The sequence below is a fragment of the Ursus maritimus genome, unplaced genomic scaffold, assembly GCF_017311325.1.
Source record: "Ursus maritimus isolate PB19 unplaced genomic scaffold, ASM1731132v1 scaffold_9, whole genome shotgun sequence".
Taxonomy (NCBI): domain Eukaryota; kingdom Metazoa; phylum Chordata; class Mammalia; order Carnivora; family Ursidae; genus Ursus; species Ursus maritimus.
The window spans coordinates 44897162-44915194 of record NW_024427107.1 but is presented as its reverse complement, the minus strand read 5'-3'; the positions used below and the strand labels follow the sequence as shown (position 1 = coordinate 44915194).

Below are 18033 nucleotides of genomic sequence, written 5' to 3'. Positions count from 1 at the left end.
ATAGTTGTTAATAGTGATTACAGTTAAGCAGAGAAACAGGTTTCTTCCTCCCCAACGTGCACTATGTCCTTGATTTCTTATTAACAGAATATACTGCTTTCCATCCAGCAACTTGAGAACTTTGAGCTTCACCTTTCACTTCCAGAAGGAGTTCAAACTCATTGCACCTCTATGGACCAGGTTGGGAGATTTCACTTGATCCTCCCAGTCTTCCTGGCTGCCAATTTTTTAATTTTGGGGGAAACATAATGGATTTTCTTGCTTCTTCCTCCACAGACAGGCCTACACACAGTATAAATATTTGACCATTAGCTCTCTTACAAAGTACCTCTCCTGTCAACCAAAAAGAGGGTAATGCAATAGAACAGCCAAAATAGGCTTTCCTACAAGAATTACTAGATAAGACTATTGTTATAGGCGAAAGATGATGGAGGGGCGCCTGGGTGGCTCAGTTGGTTAAGCGTCTGCCTTCAGCTCAAGTCATGATCCCACCCACCTGCGATGGAGCCCCACATCAGGCTCCCTGCTCACCCAGGGAGCTTGCTTCTCCCTTTCTCTCTGCCTGCCACTCCCCCTGCTTGTGCTCTCTCTGCCAAATAAGTAAAATCCTTAAAAAAGAGAGAGAGAGAGAAAGATGATGGAGTGATCCAGAAAGTGTAACTTTATTTATTTTTTTTTAAGATTTTATTTATTTATTTGACAGAGATAGAGACAGCCAGCGAGAGAGGGAACACAAGCAGGGGGAGTGGGAGAAGCAGGCTCATAGCGGAGGAGCCTGATGTGGGGCTTGATCCCACAACGCCGGGATCACGCCCTGAGCCGAAGGCAGACGCTTAACTGCTGCACCACCCAGGAGCCCCCAGAAAGTGTAACTTTAATCATTGCACACTTTACTGGATTCTGACTCTCCAGTTGAGGTATTAAGATGATTCTGGCACATAACACAGTCTATGGAGATCAGAATGGATCAGCACATGTAGAATAGAAATGGGTCTTGGGACGCTGTGGTGTGGTAGAGGGGTTAGAAGTGGTATCAAAGAGATACAGATTTTCAACAAGAGTCCATGTTTCCTATCAGCAGGAACCAATAGTTTTAAGATCACTATGGAGCATGGTCAGTGTAAACTATTATCATTGGTAACAGCTAACTTTTCTTGAGTACTTACCATGTGCAGATATCACTGCATTGCCCTCTCCTAATAAGGGCAGATGTCTTGTTATCTTGGATACTTGTGCTTTTAATTCCTTAAAATATGATTATGGAGATGCAAGTTGCTATTTTCCTCCCTGAATCTCTGTTTTTCATTTTCCTTGACCTTATTCTTTTAAGTATATCTGCATAGCTTGAGACACGGTGATTGGAAAAGTCTTTCATTCTGTTTTGCTGGATGGTCCTCAAAAGAAGAATTAGATCCTGAGGAAAACAGATGGGTTTTAGAATTCTGAGGTCAGTAATGGGATGACATCCAATCCAGAAAAGGAAGCAAAAGGGCTGAAGACCGTGGTGGGTAAAGAATAGGAAAATATAGCTCAGTGATTTGTATTTGGGGTATATGAGTAAAGCCAGGACAAGCGTAACTAGGTTCCTTTTTGCCCTTTTTTTGGGGGGGGAAGAGTAAAAATTATTCTTTAAATGATAGAAGAGAGTTATACTTTTCTGCTCTTCAGTCATAATAAAATATCTAAAGAAAAATAAATTAACTAGAGAAAGAGAAAAGAGCAATGTTTAAATGGCGTTTGGGATTGTGTGGATTTTTTTAAACCATAGGCAAAATTCCCTGCCCTGTTTCCATTATAGTGGGAGTGAGGCTAAGACATTAAACAAGATAAGTAAGTAATATGGTATTTTCATTTTTAAATTATTTTTTCTAAATATTTTATTTATTTATTTGTCAGAAAGGGAGAGCACAAGCAGGGGGAGCAGCAGGCAGAAGGAGAAGCAGACTCCCCAATGAGCAAGGAGTCTGAGGACTTGATCCTCGGACCCTGGGATCATGACCTGAGCTGAAGGCAGATGCTTAACCAACTGAGCCACCCAGGTGTCCCAGTAATATGACATTTTAGAAAGTGATAAACTACATGGAGAAAATTCAGCAGAGGAGGATTGCAAATGCTATGGTGGGGGAAGGGCAAAATGGCTGTAATAGAGATTTGTTTGAAGAGCTAGAGAGGGCACTAGTCACTCTATCTGGGTACGTATGGGTGTCTTCAGAGAGGTGCTATCTTGAAGCATGGGATTCACCAATTCCTTACCTTAAGTCCTACAGGTACCTGGAACTTAACAACCTTATACTAAATTCATCTTATTTTCTTCCAAACCTGTCCTCTGTGCTTCCTCGACCCCTGCCCCAGGCACTTGATTCTGCTAACTGAATATGTTGAGCCCAGGTTCTTCTCCAGCTCCCCTGGCTTCCAGAGTCATGCAGTAGCTTCCTGAGTGGTCTCCTTGCAACCGCCCTCACCTCTTTTCCTTCTGTTCTCCATTCTGCCACTAGAGTGATCTTTTTAAATAAAAATGCTCTGTAATGCCTAGAGGATCAGCTTCAGACTCTCAAATGCATCCAAAATTTTCCATGACTTGGCTTCTTCCCCTTCTCAAGAATTTTCTTTGCCCTTTCCTCAAATAAATCTGAGTTTCTAGCTATAACAAACTATTTACAATTTGCCCAACTGTTCCAAGTTTCTTGCTCTTGCACATTTTGAGATTGAAATCACCTGTTGTCTGACTTTTAAATTGCCATCTGTCCCTCAAAATCCACCTCAAGTCATGGTCTCTGTAGAGTTCGTTCCACTCCTTCTTCTCCCTTAGGGTTAGTTGATCCTCTTTCCTTTGTACCCCTACTCTTCCTCTATTACAGCACTTGTGAGCCCTTAAGGCCATAACTGTGCTGTACTCATCTTTGTCTTCCCAGTACCTAGCCTAGAGACTGGCAGAACTTAATAAGTGTTAGTGAGTTTGATTTTGGATATATTTCATTTTGGATAACTAAAGGGCATCCAGACAGAGAAATAAATGTCCAGTTGGAGGAGAGTGGTGGCAGCTATTATTGGCTTAAAAGTAATGGGTGAGATTCTGCACAAGAATTATGTAAGCACATAATGGTACAGTTTAAAAAAAATGCTGGGGGGAGGAGGTCTCACTTAGGGATAAGGCAGAGAAAAAGAAGCCAGATAAAGGAGACAAGGAGGGAGCTGCCAAGAGCAGAAGGATGGAGCCTGACATAGAACAGGTGTCCGGTGAATAATATAAAACATCCCGTCTAGCATAATCGAGCAATCTTGTGTAGAGATGCTGTAACCAAGTTAGTCATACCTTTCAGACCTCATCCTGTGTATATCTATACTGCTAAAAGGCGTCATTCCGTTTGTAACCTGCTTTTGATACCTATCTCAGGAAACATTTTCAAGTGAATATGCACCTCCATTACTTTTAATGGCATCTCACTGTAGGACTTAGTGGCCTTTCTACATAATGCTTCCCAAGGTGAGAATGGGGAGAGGCAGAGCCCGTGAAGTTAGGAAGCCGGCTGAGTTTTGGGTGGGGGGGGTGGAAGGGTGGGAAAGGGCGGACGAGACCACCTCGGGGAAGCCTGAGCCGGGGCCTGCGAGTCGCGGGGCTGCCGGCGGGGGCGCAGCGGAGGCGGAGGAAGGGGCGGCGCGGGGCGGGGCGGCGCGTAGCGGTTACTCGAGGCGGGCAGTTCAAACCGAAGGAGGGAAAGGCGGCGGCCCCACGCGAACGTGGCGTGGGGGTTGCCATAGCCAGGCATCCCTGGGGGCGAGGCGGTGGCTCCTGCCCGGCGATCCCAGCGGCGGCTGCCTGTCTTCCCTCCCGCCTGGCCCCGCGGCCGGGTCGGTGCGGGCGCGCCTCGGTCTCCAGGTGGGCGGGAGTGGGGGGCCCAGGTGTGTGCCGGCTAGCGGGCCTCCGGGCGTCCCCGGGCCCGGAGCCCACTTTGCTTTCCAGGTGCTGGGACTAGAAAGGCGCCCCGAAGCTGAGCTCTTGCCCGCTCGCTCAGCGCCAGGTGACGCCCACCTACCCTCCGCCTTCCGGTGGCGTTCTGGGCCCCGGGCCCTGGCGGCGGAGCGGAGGCGGCCCCCGTTCCCCCCGCCAGCTTGGCCTTGGGAAGGTCCAGGAGCGACGGTCGGGGCCAAAAGACGCCCTGGTGAGACCGTTAACCACCAACTTGGGGGAGTAAATGACAGCGCTGCGGCTTACACTGCATTTTCAGAAACCTGAATTTGGGAAGGTTCCTCAGTTCCCAGGCTAGCCGGAGAGAACAAGGATATTGAAATTGCCATTATCTGGAGAGCTGAAAGAAATTCAAAATGATTTAGGCCTTTTCATATGTTAGGAATAATCCCTGCAGCATGTACTTTATGTACCCTTCAAATCTTAGCATCCCTCGTGCTGCTGCACGTTTCAATTGTCCAAACTAAAGTTTTTAATTGGTAATACTTTGGCATGAGTTTTAAAGGCAAAGTGAAAGATTTTCTTGTTTGGAAGATCGCATAACTGACATCTAAGAGCTCAAGATATACTGATGGTAAGATTTTCCGCTTTAACAAATGAAAATTTGGTTTTAATATAGTTAAATAGTATTTTATTCTCTAACTTAAGTGTTTTTAAATTGAATTATAGTTGACATACAATATTGTATTAGTTTCAGGTGAACAATATAGTGATTCTATATTTTTATACATCATGAAATGATCACCTTGATAGGTCTAGTTATTATGCCACTATAAAAAGTTACTACAATATTATTCATTGTATTCCCTATGGTGTATATTACATTCCCATGGCTTATTTATTTTATAATTGGAAGCTTGTACCTCTAATTCCCTTTGCTTATTTTGACCACCCTTTACCCCCACCCTCTCTGGCAACTTCAGATTTGTTCTCTGTATCTTGAGTCTGTTTCTGTTCTGTTTGTTTTGTTTCTTAGATTCCACAATAAGTGAAATCATATGGTATTTGTTTTTGTCTAACTTATGTCACTTAGCATAATACCCCATGAGTCCATCCATGTTGTCACAAATGGCAAGATTTCATTCTTTTCTATGGCAGAGTAATATTTCATTGCATACATGTACCGCATTTTTATCAGTTCATCTATCAGTGGACACTTAGGTTGCTTGCATATCTTGACTACTGTAAATAATGCTGCAATGAACATAGAAGTACATGTATCTTTTCAAATTAGTGTTTTCATTTTCTTTGAATAAATACCCAGAAGTGGAATTGCTGGATCGTGTGATAGTTCTATTTTTAATTTTTAAGGAGCCTCCATACTGTTTTCCACAGTGGCTACACCAGTTTGCATTCTCACCAGCAGTGTGTGAAGATTCCCTTTTCTCCACATCCTTGCCAATGTTTTCTTTTTTGAGGGCACATAGAGATGTGTTCTCAACGCTCAGAAGCCTGGTTTAAAAAAATGAGCATCAAGGAGGCTCGTTTGATTATCTAGTGAACTGTTGAATCAGTAAAATTAAGTAAGTCAATGGGCATTTCAAAATTTTGCATGAGTCTTTTTAACTGATTTAAAAATTAAGTTTTGAAGAACCAAGTTTTGTTTGAGACCAACCTCTTGAAATAGTAGAAAGATGGACATGATGACAACAGAGAAAGCACATTGGAGGCAACTTCAGATGGGTAGATGAACAGAAAAAAATTAGTTTTTTGATTATATGTTTATATCAAGTGGCCTATGGGTGGTAGGGGAAGAGGACATCTGCATCCCCATTTTGTTTCTAACAAATTGTCTGTTTCCCAAATTCTAGCATGGTGAGACACCTAGTGGTAAGGGAGAACATATATTTGCTCTAAAATTTTGGAAGGATTCATTGACCTAATTTTAACTTACTTTATAGAATGATTCTCGGGGGGGGGGAATATTCATGGGTGGAGGTGTAATTTGAAAGCTCATTATATGTCATTAACTTAATATTTTGAAAACAAAATTGTCTTAAAGTATAATACAAGTTATAGAAAGCAAAGTTTGATTATCTTGGCTGGTAAGCATGTACAGAAGAGAGCAGTCATTCTTACGATCTGTGGGGATCTAGATCAGAAGAGAAGATGCATGAGATTTACCAAAATTGAATATAGGTTTAAAAGGTTGAGAAACACTTAGATATTTTGCCCATGATCAATTTACCATAAAGAAACTTTTGTTTTGTGGTTGGAGTAGCAATTTGTTGTTGTTGTTGTTTTTAAAAACTCGTTTACTTAGGTACTTAACTGGTAGGCAACCTAGGCATAAATATATTACTTTGCCATTATAGTCAACTAAAATATACTTTCCCAGGATCTTTCAATAGAGAAAAATCATGCATTTGGTCTGGAGAAAACTTTGAAAGAATGACAGTTTTCTTAGTTTCCTTTGAATAATCTGGAGAAATGTCAGAAACTCTGATAATTTTCTTCCCTTCACACCCTTTGAGTAAAGATTTGAGTTTCTAAAAAGAAGGAATGTGATAATACTGTTAGGAAAAGGCTAATGAGTAAAGTATTTCCTAGTGTCATTCCTTACAAATATAATTACTGAATAATTCATTAAGTAATTACAAAGTAATTAACTTGAATTCTGTACTTGTAATTTCAAGAATATCATAAAGGGTGAGTTTCCCACAAATAGTTGTCTGTTATCTGTGAATTCAAGCCTGCAACTGGACCTAATGTGTCAAAATATTTAGAAAATGAGACAAGAATCACCTGCCAGGTTTGTAATGGCCCTCTATCTATGGGGTGCTGGTTCATTTTGGTTAGCTCAAGAAGAACGTATTAGTAATTTATCAATCAGCCAAGGAGTCTTTGCAAAGTTATGAGTCTGGTTACTCAGACCTTGAGAATGGTCATGGGGACTGGATTTCTGTGACGGGCCTTTGTCACAAGTATGAATAATATTATCCTAGCGTTGCTTAGCCAAGTTGCAGTTAAATCTGGTGGCAGCACTCAGCTGACACATTTCCAAAAACATGATTAAAAATTGGCATATAGTTTTTTAAGCAGCTTTACTTATATACCAGAACTTTGAAGGGAAATAGCCAACTGACTAGATAGAGGCCAGTACAAATAAGCTAGAATATTAAAACTATAACTATATACTTTAGCACTGTTAAAACTGTAAGGTAATAAAAGCTAAAAATGACGCTGCCAGATTTTCTTTTTCTCAAGTGTAGTTCAAGAAAATATTTGTGCATGGTGCTGAGACCATGCTTAACCAAGCAATCTGTGAATATGTATAACCCCAAAGTTTTGGTTTTTATGATGTTAAAAAGTTGGGTTAATATACACATGAGTGTGTATTAGAGTAGATTTGTTTTTTAAGGTAACTTTTCTTATTGCCATAACATTTTCTATTATTATCCCCATTCATAACAAATAATGTATTTTGGCGTAAGCTGCTATGCTACTCGTTTCAAAGGAAGAATAAAATTTGTTTTCACTTTGTAGAAACAGAGATTTTGAAGATGTCGGAGAGACGTTCAAGTCACGCTTGCACTGGAGTGGAAAATGAGGTGGATTCTCCTGTCGATTTCAAATACTCCAGCTTCAGCGGTTTTTGTTCCACATCTTCATTTCAAGATAGTGGTTACAATGAGTTCTTACAAACTTGCAACTTTGATAATACAGATCAAGAATTTTTTGGAAAGAAAGGAAAGGGCCCAACATTAATCCATGAATATCCTGAAACTTCAGATCTGGGCTTAACTCATCCTTCAGAATCTCTAACTCAAAAAAAGAGATTTGTCTTTTCTAGGAAGGAAAATGATAAAACTCCAGAACTTTGTGAAACCCCTAAAGTCAGTGGAAAAAAATGTTTACTGCGTCGAAGGTTGGACATATCTTTCTCTCTCCTAAGGGGGGACTCTGAAGCACAAAATAGTTCTCTAGGAAGTAGTACACACCAAGTGCCCAACTTAGAAAAAAGTGCTTCAAGCAGTGCTTCAGGTTTTCCAAGGCAAACCAGTTTTAGTCCTTTCGTTACTAGTACTTTGAAAACAGAAGAAGCAACTTCCAGCAGTCAAAAATTGAGACTTAATTTTTCTCAGCAGAAGACTTCCACAGTTGATGATTCCAAAGACGACTGTAGCCTATTTGAAGTTGAATGTATATCTCCGATTCAGGGCAATAGTTTTAAAGACTCTATCACATATGACCTTAGTGATAGCAGTCTGTTTGTTAATGATGAGAATACATATCCCAAACTTCTGGGCTCCTCTGCTAATGGAACAACTTGTGGCACAAATGAGAACTTATGTGTGACTCCAATAAGTAATCTTGTAGCAAACATTAAATTTAATGCAAGTCAAAGTCTCTCTCCTTCAGCTGAAGTGAGGGACAATATTTCAACACCTGAAGACAGTGGTTTTAACTCCCTTTGTTTGGATAAATCAGAAGATTCCCTCTCTGACCAGGAGGGTTCTTTTCGAGAACTTTGGAAACATAAGGGGACTCTCAAAGTGGGGGACACCATAAAAAAGTCAAGGCATCTTCGAAGGCTGAGAAGATTGTCCACCCTTCAGGAACAAAGCTCACAATCTGAGACAGAAAGGGACTCTGACTCTGAAGCAACACCAGCGGCTACTTCAGACATCTCGGAGAATCAGCTGAGCAGTGACAAGGAGATTTTAAGCTTTAAGAATTTATCAAAGACCCCAGCCTTGCAGTTGGTGCATGAGCTCTTCATGAGAAACAAAAGAAAAAGATCCCAGCAAAATGGTGCATATGAATTCTTAGAAGAGAAGGATGGGGGGCGAATAGCTGTACTACAGTGTGTGCTTGCAGGACTGATTGGCAAGAAAATGGGTATAGAAAAACTGGACATCTTAACAGAATTAAAACATAGAAATTTAAAGCATATTCTCGCTATGGTTTTAGATTCCTTGACTGCAGAAAGCCTATGCAGGTAAGAAATAAATTTTTTTTTCTGAAATAAAACTTCCTTATCATTTTTTTTTTAAGTTGGAAAGCTTTTCTATGTGTTGAGTAGTTGTCTTTTTTTTTAATTTGTTTTATTTCTATATTTGGTCGTCTTACACTTTATCAAAGGTGGTTTAGTGAACTTCCTAATAGAGCTTACTAATATATAGTTCCTTCTGTTTAAAATCCTGTTTTAGGGGCATCTGGGTGGCTCAGCTGGCTGGGGTCTGACTCTTGATTTTGGCTGGAGTCATGATCTCATGGATTGTGGGGTGGAGCCCTGCCTCAGCCTCGGCTTTCAGTGGGGAGTCTGGTTGGGGGTCTCTCCCTCTGCCCCTTCCCCAACCTCTCTCTTTAAGATAAATAAATAAATCTTAAAAAAATTTTAGAAGCATCAATATAGTCTTCTGGATAAAGTTCATGTCACTGTCATTTGGGAAGAGTTTCTAAACGTTGAACTTTAAATTTTCAAGATGGCAAACTGTATTCTTCAAACGTTATTTAATGATTTAATAGTTCACATCCTGTTGTCAGATTGCAAATTGTATTAAAGTTATGACACTTGGTCAGAAATTATGTAAAGTATTATGGTGACTAAGAAATGACAGCATACGAAGGCTACCATTTAGTTATTTAATCTAAATTCTAGAATCCAAAATGATGATTAGCTTTTATTTTAGGGCTTAGTTTCTCCAGAGAACAAGGGAATATGGATTAGTTCATTTTCATTGCTAACAGGGCAGTGGAAGGTAATCACTTTTGGGAATTTCAAGGAATTAGAAACTGAGGAATTTGTGTTAACAGAGATTTCAGTATATTGGATGCTGCTACATAATTTAAGAGAAACAGACATTTAGGAATATTGAGGGCAGGAACTAGGATTACAAAGAATAAAGTGAGACTGTGTTCATACTGGCAATTTTGGGGAGTTGCAGGACTATCAGAAGACAAGACCCTTGGGAATCCCATGACCAAGAAGGAGGGAAACCTGTTGAACAGGACTTCTGCAAGGTGACAGTTGGGGGAGGACATGGAGGAAACGTTTGTGAATTTGTTTTTTGATAGAGATATGTCAAGAGTTTGGCTCATAGAATCCTTGCTGTTTTTATTGCCACTACTTCTAGTAAAGCCCTTCTTCACCTTTTCTCTACAAATTAATTATAGGCTATTGTAGAGAATTGTAGAATTTCATAGTTGGAAGTCTTCTGAGACATCTAGTCTAATCACATATTTTGCAGATGAGGAAACTGTGTTCCAGAGAAGTTAAGTGACCTGCCAACAGTCATTCAAGGAGATAGGAATATATATCTAGGTCTATAATTGAGCCCTCTGATTTTTTTTTTTTTTTGAGAGAGGGAGAGGTGACTCTTAAGCAAGCTCCACATTGGGCGTGGAGCCCAATGCCAGGCTTGATACCATGACCCTGAGATCATGACCTGAGCTAAAATAAAGAGTCAAATACTCAACTGGCTGAGCTACCCAGGTGCCCTGAGCCCTCTGATTGCCAATCCAATACTGTCTCACAAACTCATAGTAAGATTTAAGGCCTTTCTAAATAAACTTGTCTGGGAACGTACTTGGTGTAACCCAAGTAGGATAATAAGCAAATTAGTGTACCTGTATGTATGTGCCTTTAAAAAAATGTTTGAATGAGACAAGTTGTTTAAAAAATCAAGGAGATGGCTGAAATATAGGAATTTTATTTTTGTATGCTGTAGTGTTTGGATAGAGACCAGTTAAAAACTTGGGTAATACCCTGGGTGCTCACTTGTGGGAGCAGTTGATATTCAGTCATATTTTTATTTTTTCCCCCAGCCCTCCACATGTATAGTATTTGTACTGCAGCATGCATGTAAAATGTTAGCAGTGTCTATTCTTGATAATGTGAGAGATGATGGTCAGTTGAAATAACTGTGGCAAATACCCAATCGCATAGTTCATTTCTTCCCCGTTAAGAGGTGACTTTCTGCCTTTTCCTTTCCATCAATCCGATGTAAGACACATGGATGTCTTAGGGAGGGGCAAGGCTACTGAAGTGGCCATGGTAACTGGAAGAACGGTATTACCTCCATTACAACAAGTGACCTTTTTAAAATTATCCGATCTTATTCCCTTTGAGTGATTTAAGTTAGAGTAATAAAAAAAAGACCGGATTAACAGCTGAGAGATTATCTTTAATAATTAGTATAACCAAAGTTATCGATAGATAGGCAATCACTGGATATAAACTGCAGGTTTTTCTTTTTCTTTAGCTTCATCGTTCCCATCACTTTGGTTTATAAAATAGGAACTTTGTAGTGATACCCATCATAATGATTGTTATTTGGAACTTAGTATGTCCAGTGAATCAAAATGGCAGATTTATTAAGTACATTCATAGAAATAGATAAAAAACCTCTTGTGCTGTATGGATGATAATCATTTTCTACATGTTCCAAAATTTTAATTTCTGTCTCACATTTGAAGTTAAATCCTCTTAATCAGTCTCCCAGTGGACTCATTTTAGCTTTATAGGAAATGATGTTTTTCCCTTAACCATTTATAAGATTATAATCTATCAATATAATGCTGGCATATACTTAATACTTTAATGGGGATTCTTTCATATGGTGAAACAATATGGGACAACAATGTAGATCAAGTCATATTTTTAATGTAAATTTTTAGGTTTAAATTTCCTGTCCAAAATCTTTAAAACAAGTTTTTCTTATTAATTGCCATATGCAAAAAATGTTAACTTTGTGGCATATATATAATCTAAAGACCGATCTTTTTGTTATAGTGTTTGGAAAGTGAGCAGAAATTGGCGTGAAATTATTGTTCAAGATAAAAAGGCAAATCGGAGGAGGAAATTTTATGTCTCACAACTGAAAGCAGATTCTGAGGTAATGTATACAATACTTTTCTCAAATGGATTTGTAAAAATAATCTCATATTGCTGGACAACCTAATTTGGTTTTCCTGCTATCTTTTAACCCTTTTCATTTAGCAAACATTCACTCATGAATGTTTTACTTCTCCCAAACTCCGTTTCCTTCCAGTCCATAAGTGGAGTAGACTACCTAGCATTGAGAGCGCCTTGTAAGGTTTTGTGGTTTAGGTGTGTGTGCTGTTAGCAGGGTTTAAATACCAGTGCTATGCCAGATCTTATTCATAATTAGATATCCTTATAGCATTTTCCATCCAGTCTTTTGAGTGGCTATTATGTGCCAAATGCTCAGATTACAATGGTGAACATTTCTGAAATGGTCCCTGCTCTCTTGGAACTCATACCCCGTGGGTGATATAAGTTAACAGGTGATTATAATACAGGTATGTTAGGGGAAGCCCAGAGTTCGTTGTATTAAATCATTGAAGAGGAGTGTTTGATACTTGGGATTCAAGAGAAGGCGTTTCAGAAAAAGTGCAACTTGGCTGAGATCTCAAGGATGAGGGGGTGAGTGGCTAGCCAGGTGAAGACGGGAGGAGCGTTTCAGCAGAGAGGATAGCGGAGAGGAAGACCTGGAAGTGAGTGGGTGTGGCAGATTAGTACTGGTAAAGCATCATAAGCTTGTATTTTCTTGAAGATTTGAGAACCAGCTTTGAATTGACAGGAAAAGTCCTGCAGAAGCTGATTAATTCTTCCTAGCGACCCTGCTCTGTGTACTGGGCATCTGAGGACTCCGGCATCCACGGGTTTTGTATATGCAACCTGTAGACCTTTCTTAGCCATCAGTACCCAAAGAAACCATGAGAGTTCACTTTCTTATTCTTATTCTAGTCGAAAGTATTTAATAACATAAGTAAATTTCTAATTTGACAAAATATAATAATTGAGGTGATACATGGTATAAACAAATATAAATACGTAGAAACAGTTTGGTGGGTTTCTCATTACAATGAAATATTAGGGACTGCACTTAACTAAAATGTTGATTTTCTATTTTACTTTGAAGAAAAGTTTTACCTTCTCACCTATAATATTGCCTTACTTACTCACAGCACCTGGCTACTTACTGCTGCAGCTTCTGGCCCTGGGAGCTTATACTAGAGAAAATATTAATTGCCTTCTTAACTTCTTATCTTTTTAGAGTGCTGCTCTATGTGCTAAGGACTTATTTAAAAAAAAATTTTTTTTTAAGATTTTATTTATTTGAGAGAGACCGGCAGAGGGAGAGGGAGAAGCAGGCTCTCCACTGAGCAGGGAGCCAGACGTGGGGCTTGATCCCAAAACCCTGAGATCATGACCCAAGCCAAATGCAGATGCTTAACCAACTGAGCCACCCAGGCACCCAAAAAAGCCAATTTTTAAGCAAACACCTATTAATATGAAACTGTCAGCTCCATGTACATTGTACATTCTACAAAGAAAGACACGTGATTGTGTTTGGCAACACTTAGGTAATTCTAGATAAAATATTCTGTCTTCATATCCTGGCCACCACCTTTTTTTCCAACTTTATTTCTTAAAGGACTATATGTTTTTCCTTACCAGAACTTTTTTTCTTATTTTGGTTTGCTTTTTAAATTTTTTTTTCAAAGTAAAACAAGTACGTGGCTTAAAAAGTCAAATTGCACTGTGAGGCTTATAACAAAACACATCCTCTTGCCTGTCTCTTCCTACTCTTCATTCTTGCCCCAAGTTAATCACATTCAACTATTCAGTTATTCCTTTTGAGATTTACCTCCACATTTCTAAATAGCATGCCTTTACTGCTGTTTCTTGGCTTTTTTCTTTAAAGAGTTTGTTCTCACCACTCCTACCGCTACCTGCCCACCCACCTTTCTCTCTGAACTCCTTTCTCCTTTTCTCCTGCCTCACTAACGTAACCACACCACCATTTGGGAGTCAATCAGAATTAGGTGCTGACATTAGGACTGTATTGAGATTATGAGTTTTTGACAGCTGAAACATGCAGTACACTATGATTACACCTTTTTTCCTGTGTAACTTTTTTTTCCAGAGTTAATAATTGCCCAGTTTCTTTCTTTTGTTTTGCTTAGTGTTTCTCTGTACAGATCCCCGATTCATCTCCTATTATCCACCAGAACTGGAAATCTCCTCTGTGTAAGTCCAGACAAATCAGGTATTCCTCCTGTTCCTCCTTTTCCCTAGAAGCATCCTTCCTGGTGCACTTTGCCCTCCTATTCTGATATGGATTGGTTGCTTTCCACGTGAACTATCCTAATGTTTATCAATAACCCAGAGAGAAACATTCTAAGACAAATTTGTTGGATGGTTTTCCTCATACTTGTGTAATATCTCTGAAAGCCCCTTCTGTATAAAAGTTAGAAGGCACACACCAGCCACATGTCATAGGATCTCAATTTCATCCATTTGCTTTGCAACCATGAGAATGAGTGTTAGAATCAGGATACACCTTTTCCATCGAATTTCTTAATTTACTGTATTCCTCACTGTTTTTTATAATCATGGAAATGAACAATCACATGGTGACTCCACTCTCACATTTAAATATTTTCTGGTAACATGATGTGACTGTGTTTGAAAAATTTTGGCCTTCACAAACATGTGTCTTGGTTGACTGCTTTGCCACCTTTTGTTCAGAGATGGAAGCACACATTTTAAACTCTAGGAGAACTGGGATTAGACTGTTTTATTCACTTGGCACCTTTAGGAGTTCTATAAATATTTGTTAAATAAATGAATGTTTATTCTGTGGCTGAAATGTGTTTCAACAGTATATCTCTGCTCATTTTGTTGGTTTATTCACGATCACTGTGTTTACCAACTGCATCGAAATCCATCAAAATTTTGGTGTGCTCTTGTGTCGTGTGCTTGTGTCCTAGGCTGCAAATTATTTATAAAAATATACTATAAAGAAGTGTATTGAGTCCTTGAAAGAGTTTAGTGGTATTCATTCTAATTTTGGAAAACCCATATTCATCCATTACACTTATGCATGTGTTGTTAAACTGTTAATCACGGAATTTTTCATGACCAGCTAATTTTATTTTCTGTATTTATGCTACTATAATTTCTCATATTTTCTCTCTCCTCACTTTTAGGAGCCAATTGTGGCAAAGGGAGACTATCAAGGGAGAGGAAGCACAGTTTTAGTTAGACACATGAGGAAATTCACTCTCAGTGCATTTTATTTTGATAATTGGTTAAGAATGCCAATCTGTTAAAAAAAACACCAGCCCTATTTTTTCCCATTATCAACCTCAACAAAATAGAAGGCTTATTGAAACTATTTCTTGGCTGAATATTTAAGTAATGTGGAAATCCAGTTCAGAGAAGAGATATGTTTTTTTCTCCTTTTAAAATACTAAAGCTTGTTTATTAAAATTTAAGTGTAAAAATGATTCCAGTGTTTACACATATTGTAAAAACCAATTGGATTTCATGGACTAACTAGGCCCATTATTCTTCTGACATGTGGCTAAGGTAAGAAACCTTCAAAGAATTCCATGATACCCCATAGCAAACTTTACAAAGATTCGCCTCTTCTTAAACCTTGACTTAAAAGAGGAGTTGGCAAACTCCAGTCTGTGGGCCAAATCCTATCCATTACTTCTGTTTTTAAAGTAAGTTGCATTGGAACACAGCCTTGCTCTTTCATTTACATATCTCTACAGCTGCTTTTGCTAAAATAGCAGTTGAGTAGCTGTGACTATCTGGCCTGCAACATGTAAAGTAATATACTGTCTGGCCCTTTTCAGGATAAGTTTGCCAACCCATGCCTTAAACAGAAAAATAACCCATCATGCAAGCCTAAAGCTAACATTTATTGTCTTAATTTTGTTCATTTTCATTTCTTTGACATTTAAATGTTAGATGAGAGAAAATTTTTTGTCTAAAAAGGGAAGTTTAGGGAGAAAATTCTAGTGGAATTTAGTGTGTAGTCACTTTCAATATTTAGACACATGTGCAGAAATACAGAAAACTGTTCTGGAACTTTTGATATTACATTACTGACCCCTCTTATCTTTTACCGCAGGGGGCTATATTAAATGTTGAGGATGCTGCCACTCGGCTCCATCTTTTAAATCGATCAGCTTTGAGATCTGTACAAGCTCAGGCTAGGATACCAGGTTTTCAGAAAGGAGAAGTTGCCACATCTTCTCCTTGGGGAGAAGTTTTGACACCTGTAGCAAGCTCTTCTGTTACTCCCTTAAGTAGTAAACAGGAAGAATACGTTAAGGTGAGTATTTCTCATAAGCTGTTAGAAATAAATGTTTAGAGTCCAAAATAAAGTGACTCTGTGTATGAAACTGGAAGATTGAGTGTGTATGCTTTCACTGCAGGTTGCCAAAACACTATTTATTGACGAAGCATTAAAACCTTGCCCCAGGTGCCAATCCCCTGCTAAGTACCAGCCATATAAGAAAAGGGGACTGTGTAGCCGCCCGGCCTGTGGTTTTGACTTTTGTGTGTTATGTTTGTGTGCTTATCATGGGTCTGAAGAATGTAGTAGGGGAGCAGCAAAGCCAAGAAATAGAAAAGATGCTCTTCCAGGAAGTGCCCAGAGTAAGCGGAATTTAAAACGCCTTTAAAGAGACTCTCAAATAAAAGAAGCATTCCCCCTACACAACGTCTTGTCTGACTTAAAAATTATGAATATTTTGAAAGCATGCAAAATTTCCCGTTAATGAGAGATGATGATTTATTTCCTATCTTGTATATATCATAATCTATGTCTGTATTCTTTAAAGTGATGAGTTTGAAAAATTTTTATTTTATTGTGTCACATTTTCCTATTTTAATAAGTGTTTTTAAATAAAGAATATTTAATGTTATATATATGTATTTAACTGTTTCATGTAACCTTTGAAAATTGTGCATTTCAGCACTCTGTGTTGAAATGTTCTTCAATCACTTTTTAAAAATAGTTTTCCAAGAAATATTACAAATTTTGAACTTGAGACAGATGGCCTTATAGATTTGGAAAATGAGTATTTGAAATGAAATATAAATAAAATGTTTTCAGAAGTTCTATTGAATTTACTCTACAATTTCAATCTTTTAATTTTGGGAGTGCCATATGTAAGCAGACTTCTGGTTAAATAAAATTTACTTAATACTGATTACTTAAAAAGACATAAAAAGTAAGTTATTAGACTTATGTTATTATTCACAATGAGAGTCTCAGTTGGTTAATGAACCCTTATAAGTCATGCATTTCATTTAAGCGCTTTTTAAAATTCCAGAACTATAATCGCAGATTCCATTTGTTTAATCTAGCCTGGGTCTCAGTATCGTGACAGATTTGGACTAGTTAGAAAAGATTGTTGTTGATTCTTTTTCCTCAACAGTTAGTTTTAGCTTGGGTTTCTTAAATAAGAAAATTCACTGAATTGTTTATAATATACCTCTTTCCAAAGATGGTTGGAGGTAGCACGTTCCATTTACAGAATAGCAGCAAGAAAGAGGTAAGTTCTATTGTTCAGCAAATTACTAAGACCAGGGAAAAATTTGACGATGGTTTCATATTTTGTTTGTCTTTAGGTAACTGCTGTGTGCATATGTCTGTGTATATGCTGTACACACAGATTTAAAATGTAGCTCTTCTTACACAGTATTTTAATAAAACAATTTTAAAGTGTGAAAGATAATAGATATATTTGGTTTTTAAAAAAATTTTTTTAAAGATTTTATTCACTTATTTATTTTAGAGGGTGGGGGACAGGTGAGTGGGGGTAGGGGCAGAGGGAGAGGGACAAGCAGACTCTGTGTGGAGCCCGATATGGGGCTACAGCCCACCACCCTGAAATCATGACCTGAACTGAAATCAAGAATCGGACACTCAACCGACTGAGCCAGCCAGGTGCCCCTAGATATAGATATATTTGGAAAAATCTGCCCTAAATTTTAATTTGTTGCTTAACTCACAGAAAATTTTAGCTGCTAAATATTAAATTTTATCTATATCCTTTCTAATTCCACAAAGAATTTTTGGAGGTTAAATATAAATAAATAAAAAGTCAGTTGTCTTTAATAAGTTACACAGTCTATAAATTTTATATCAAATTTTCTGATTCAGTTGATTCTAATCATTTAGTTCTCAGTGTCATTTAATTTCCTGAGGTATCTTCCACATCAGGGTCAATATACTTATTGACATTGTTAATAAACATTGTTAATTCAAGTTGCTTTGCATTTAGGA

At 38.4% G+C, this 18033-nt stretch overlaps 1 protein-coding gene across 1 annotated transcript; it reads left to right on the top strand.

The window, feature by feature from the left end:
- The first annotated feature begins 4365 nt into the window (after window positions 1-4365).
- FBXO43 (F-box protein 43) lies at window positions 4366-16645 on the top strand. The gene is given in 7 exon segments (XM_008689348.2): window positions 4366-4376; window positions 4473-4511; window positions 4513-4541; window positions 7454-8909; window positions 11706-11808; window positions 15868-16071; window positions 16175-16645. Coding segments are annotated over 7 exon segments (2091 nt in total). The 3' UTR covers window positions 16424-16645.
- The last annotated feature ends 1388 nt before the right edge of the window (window positions 16646-18033 follow it).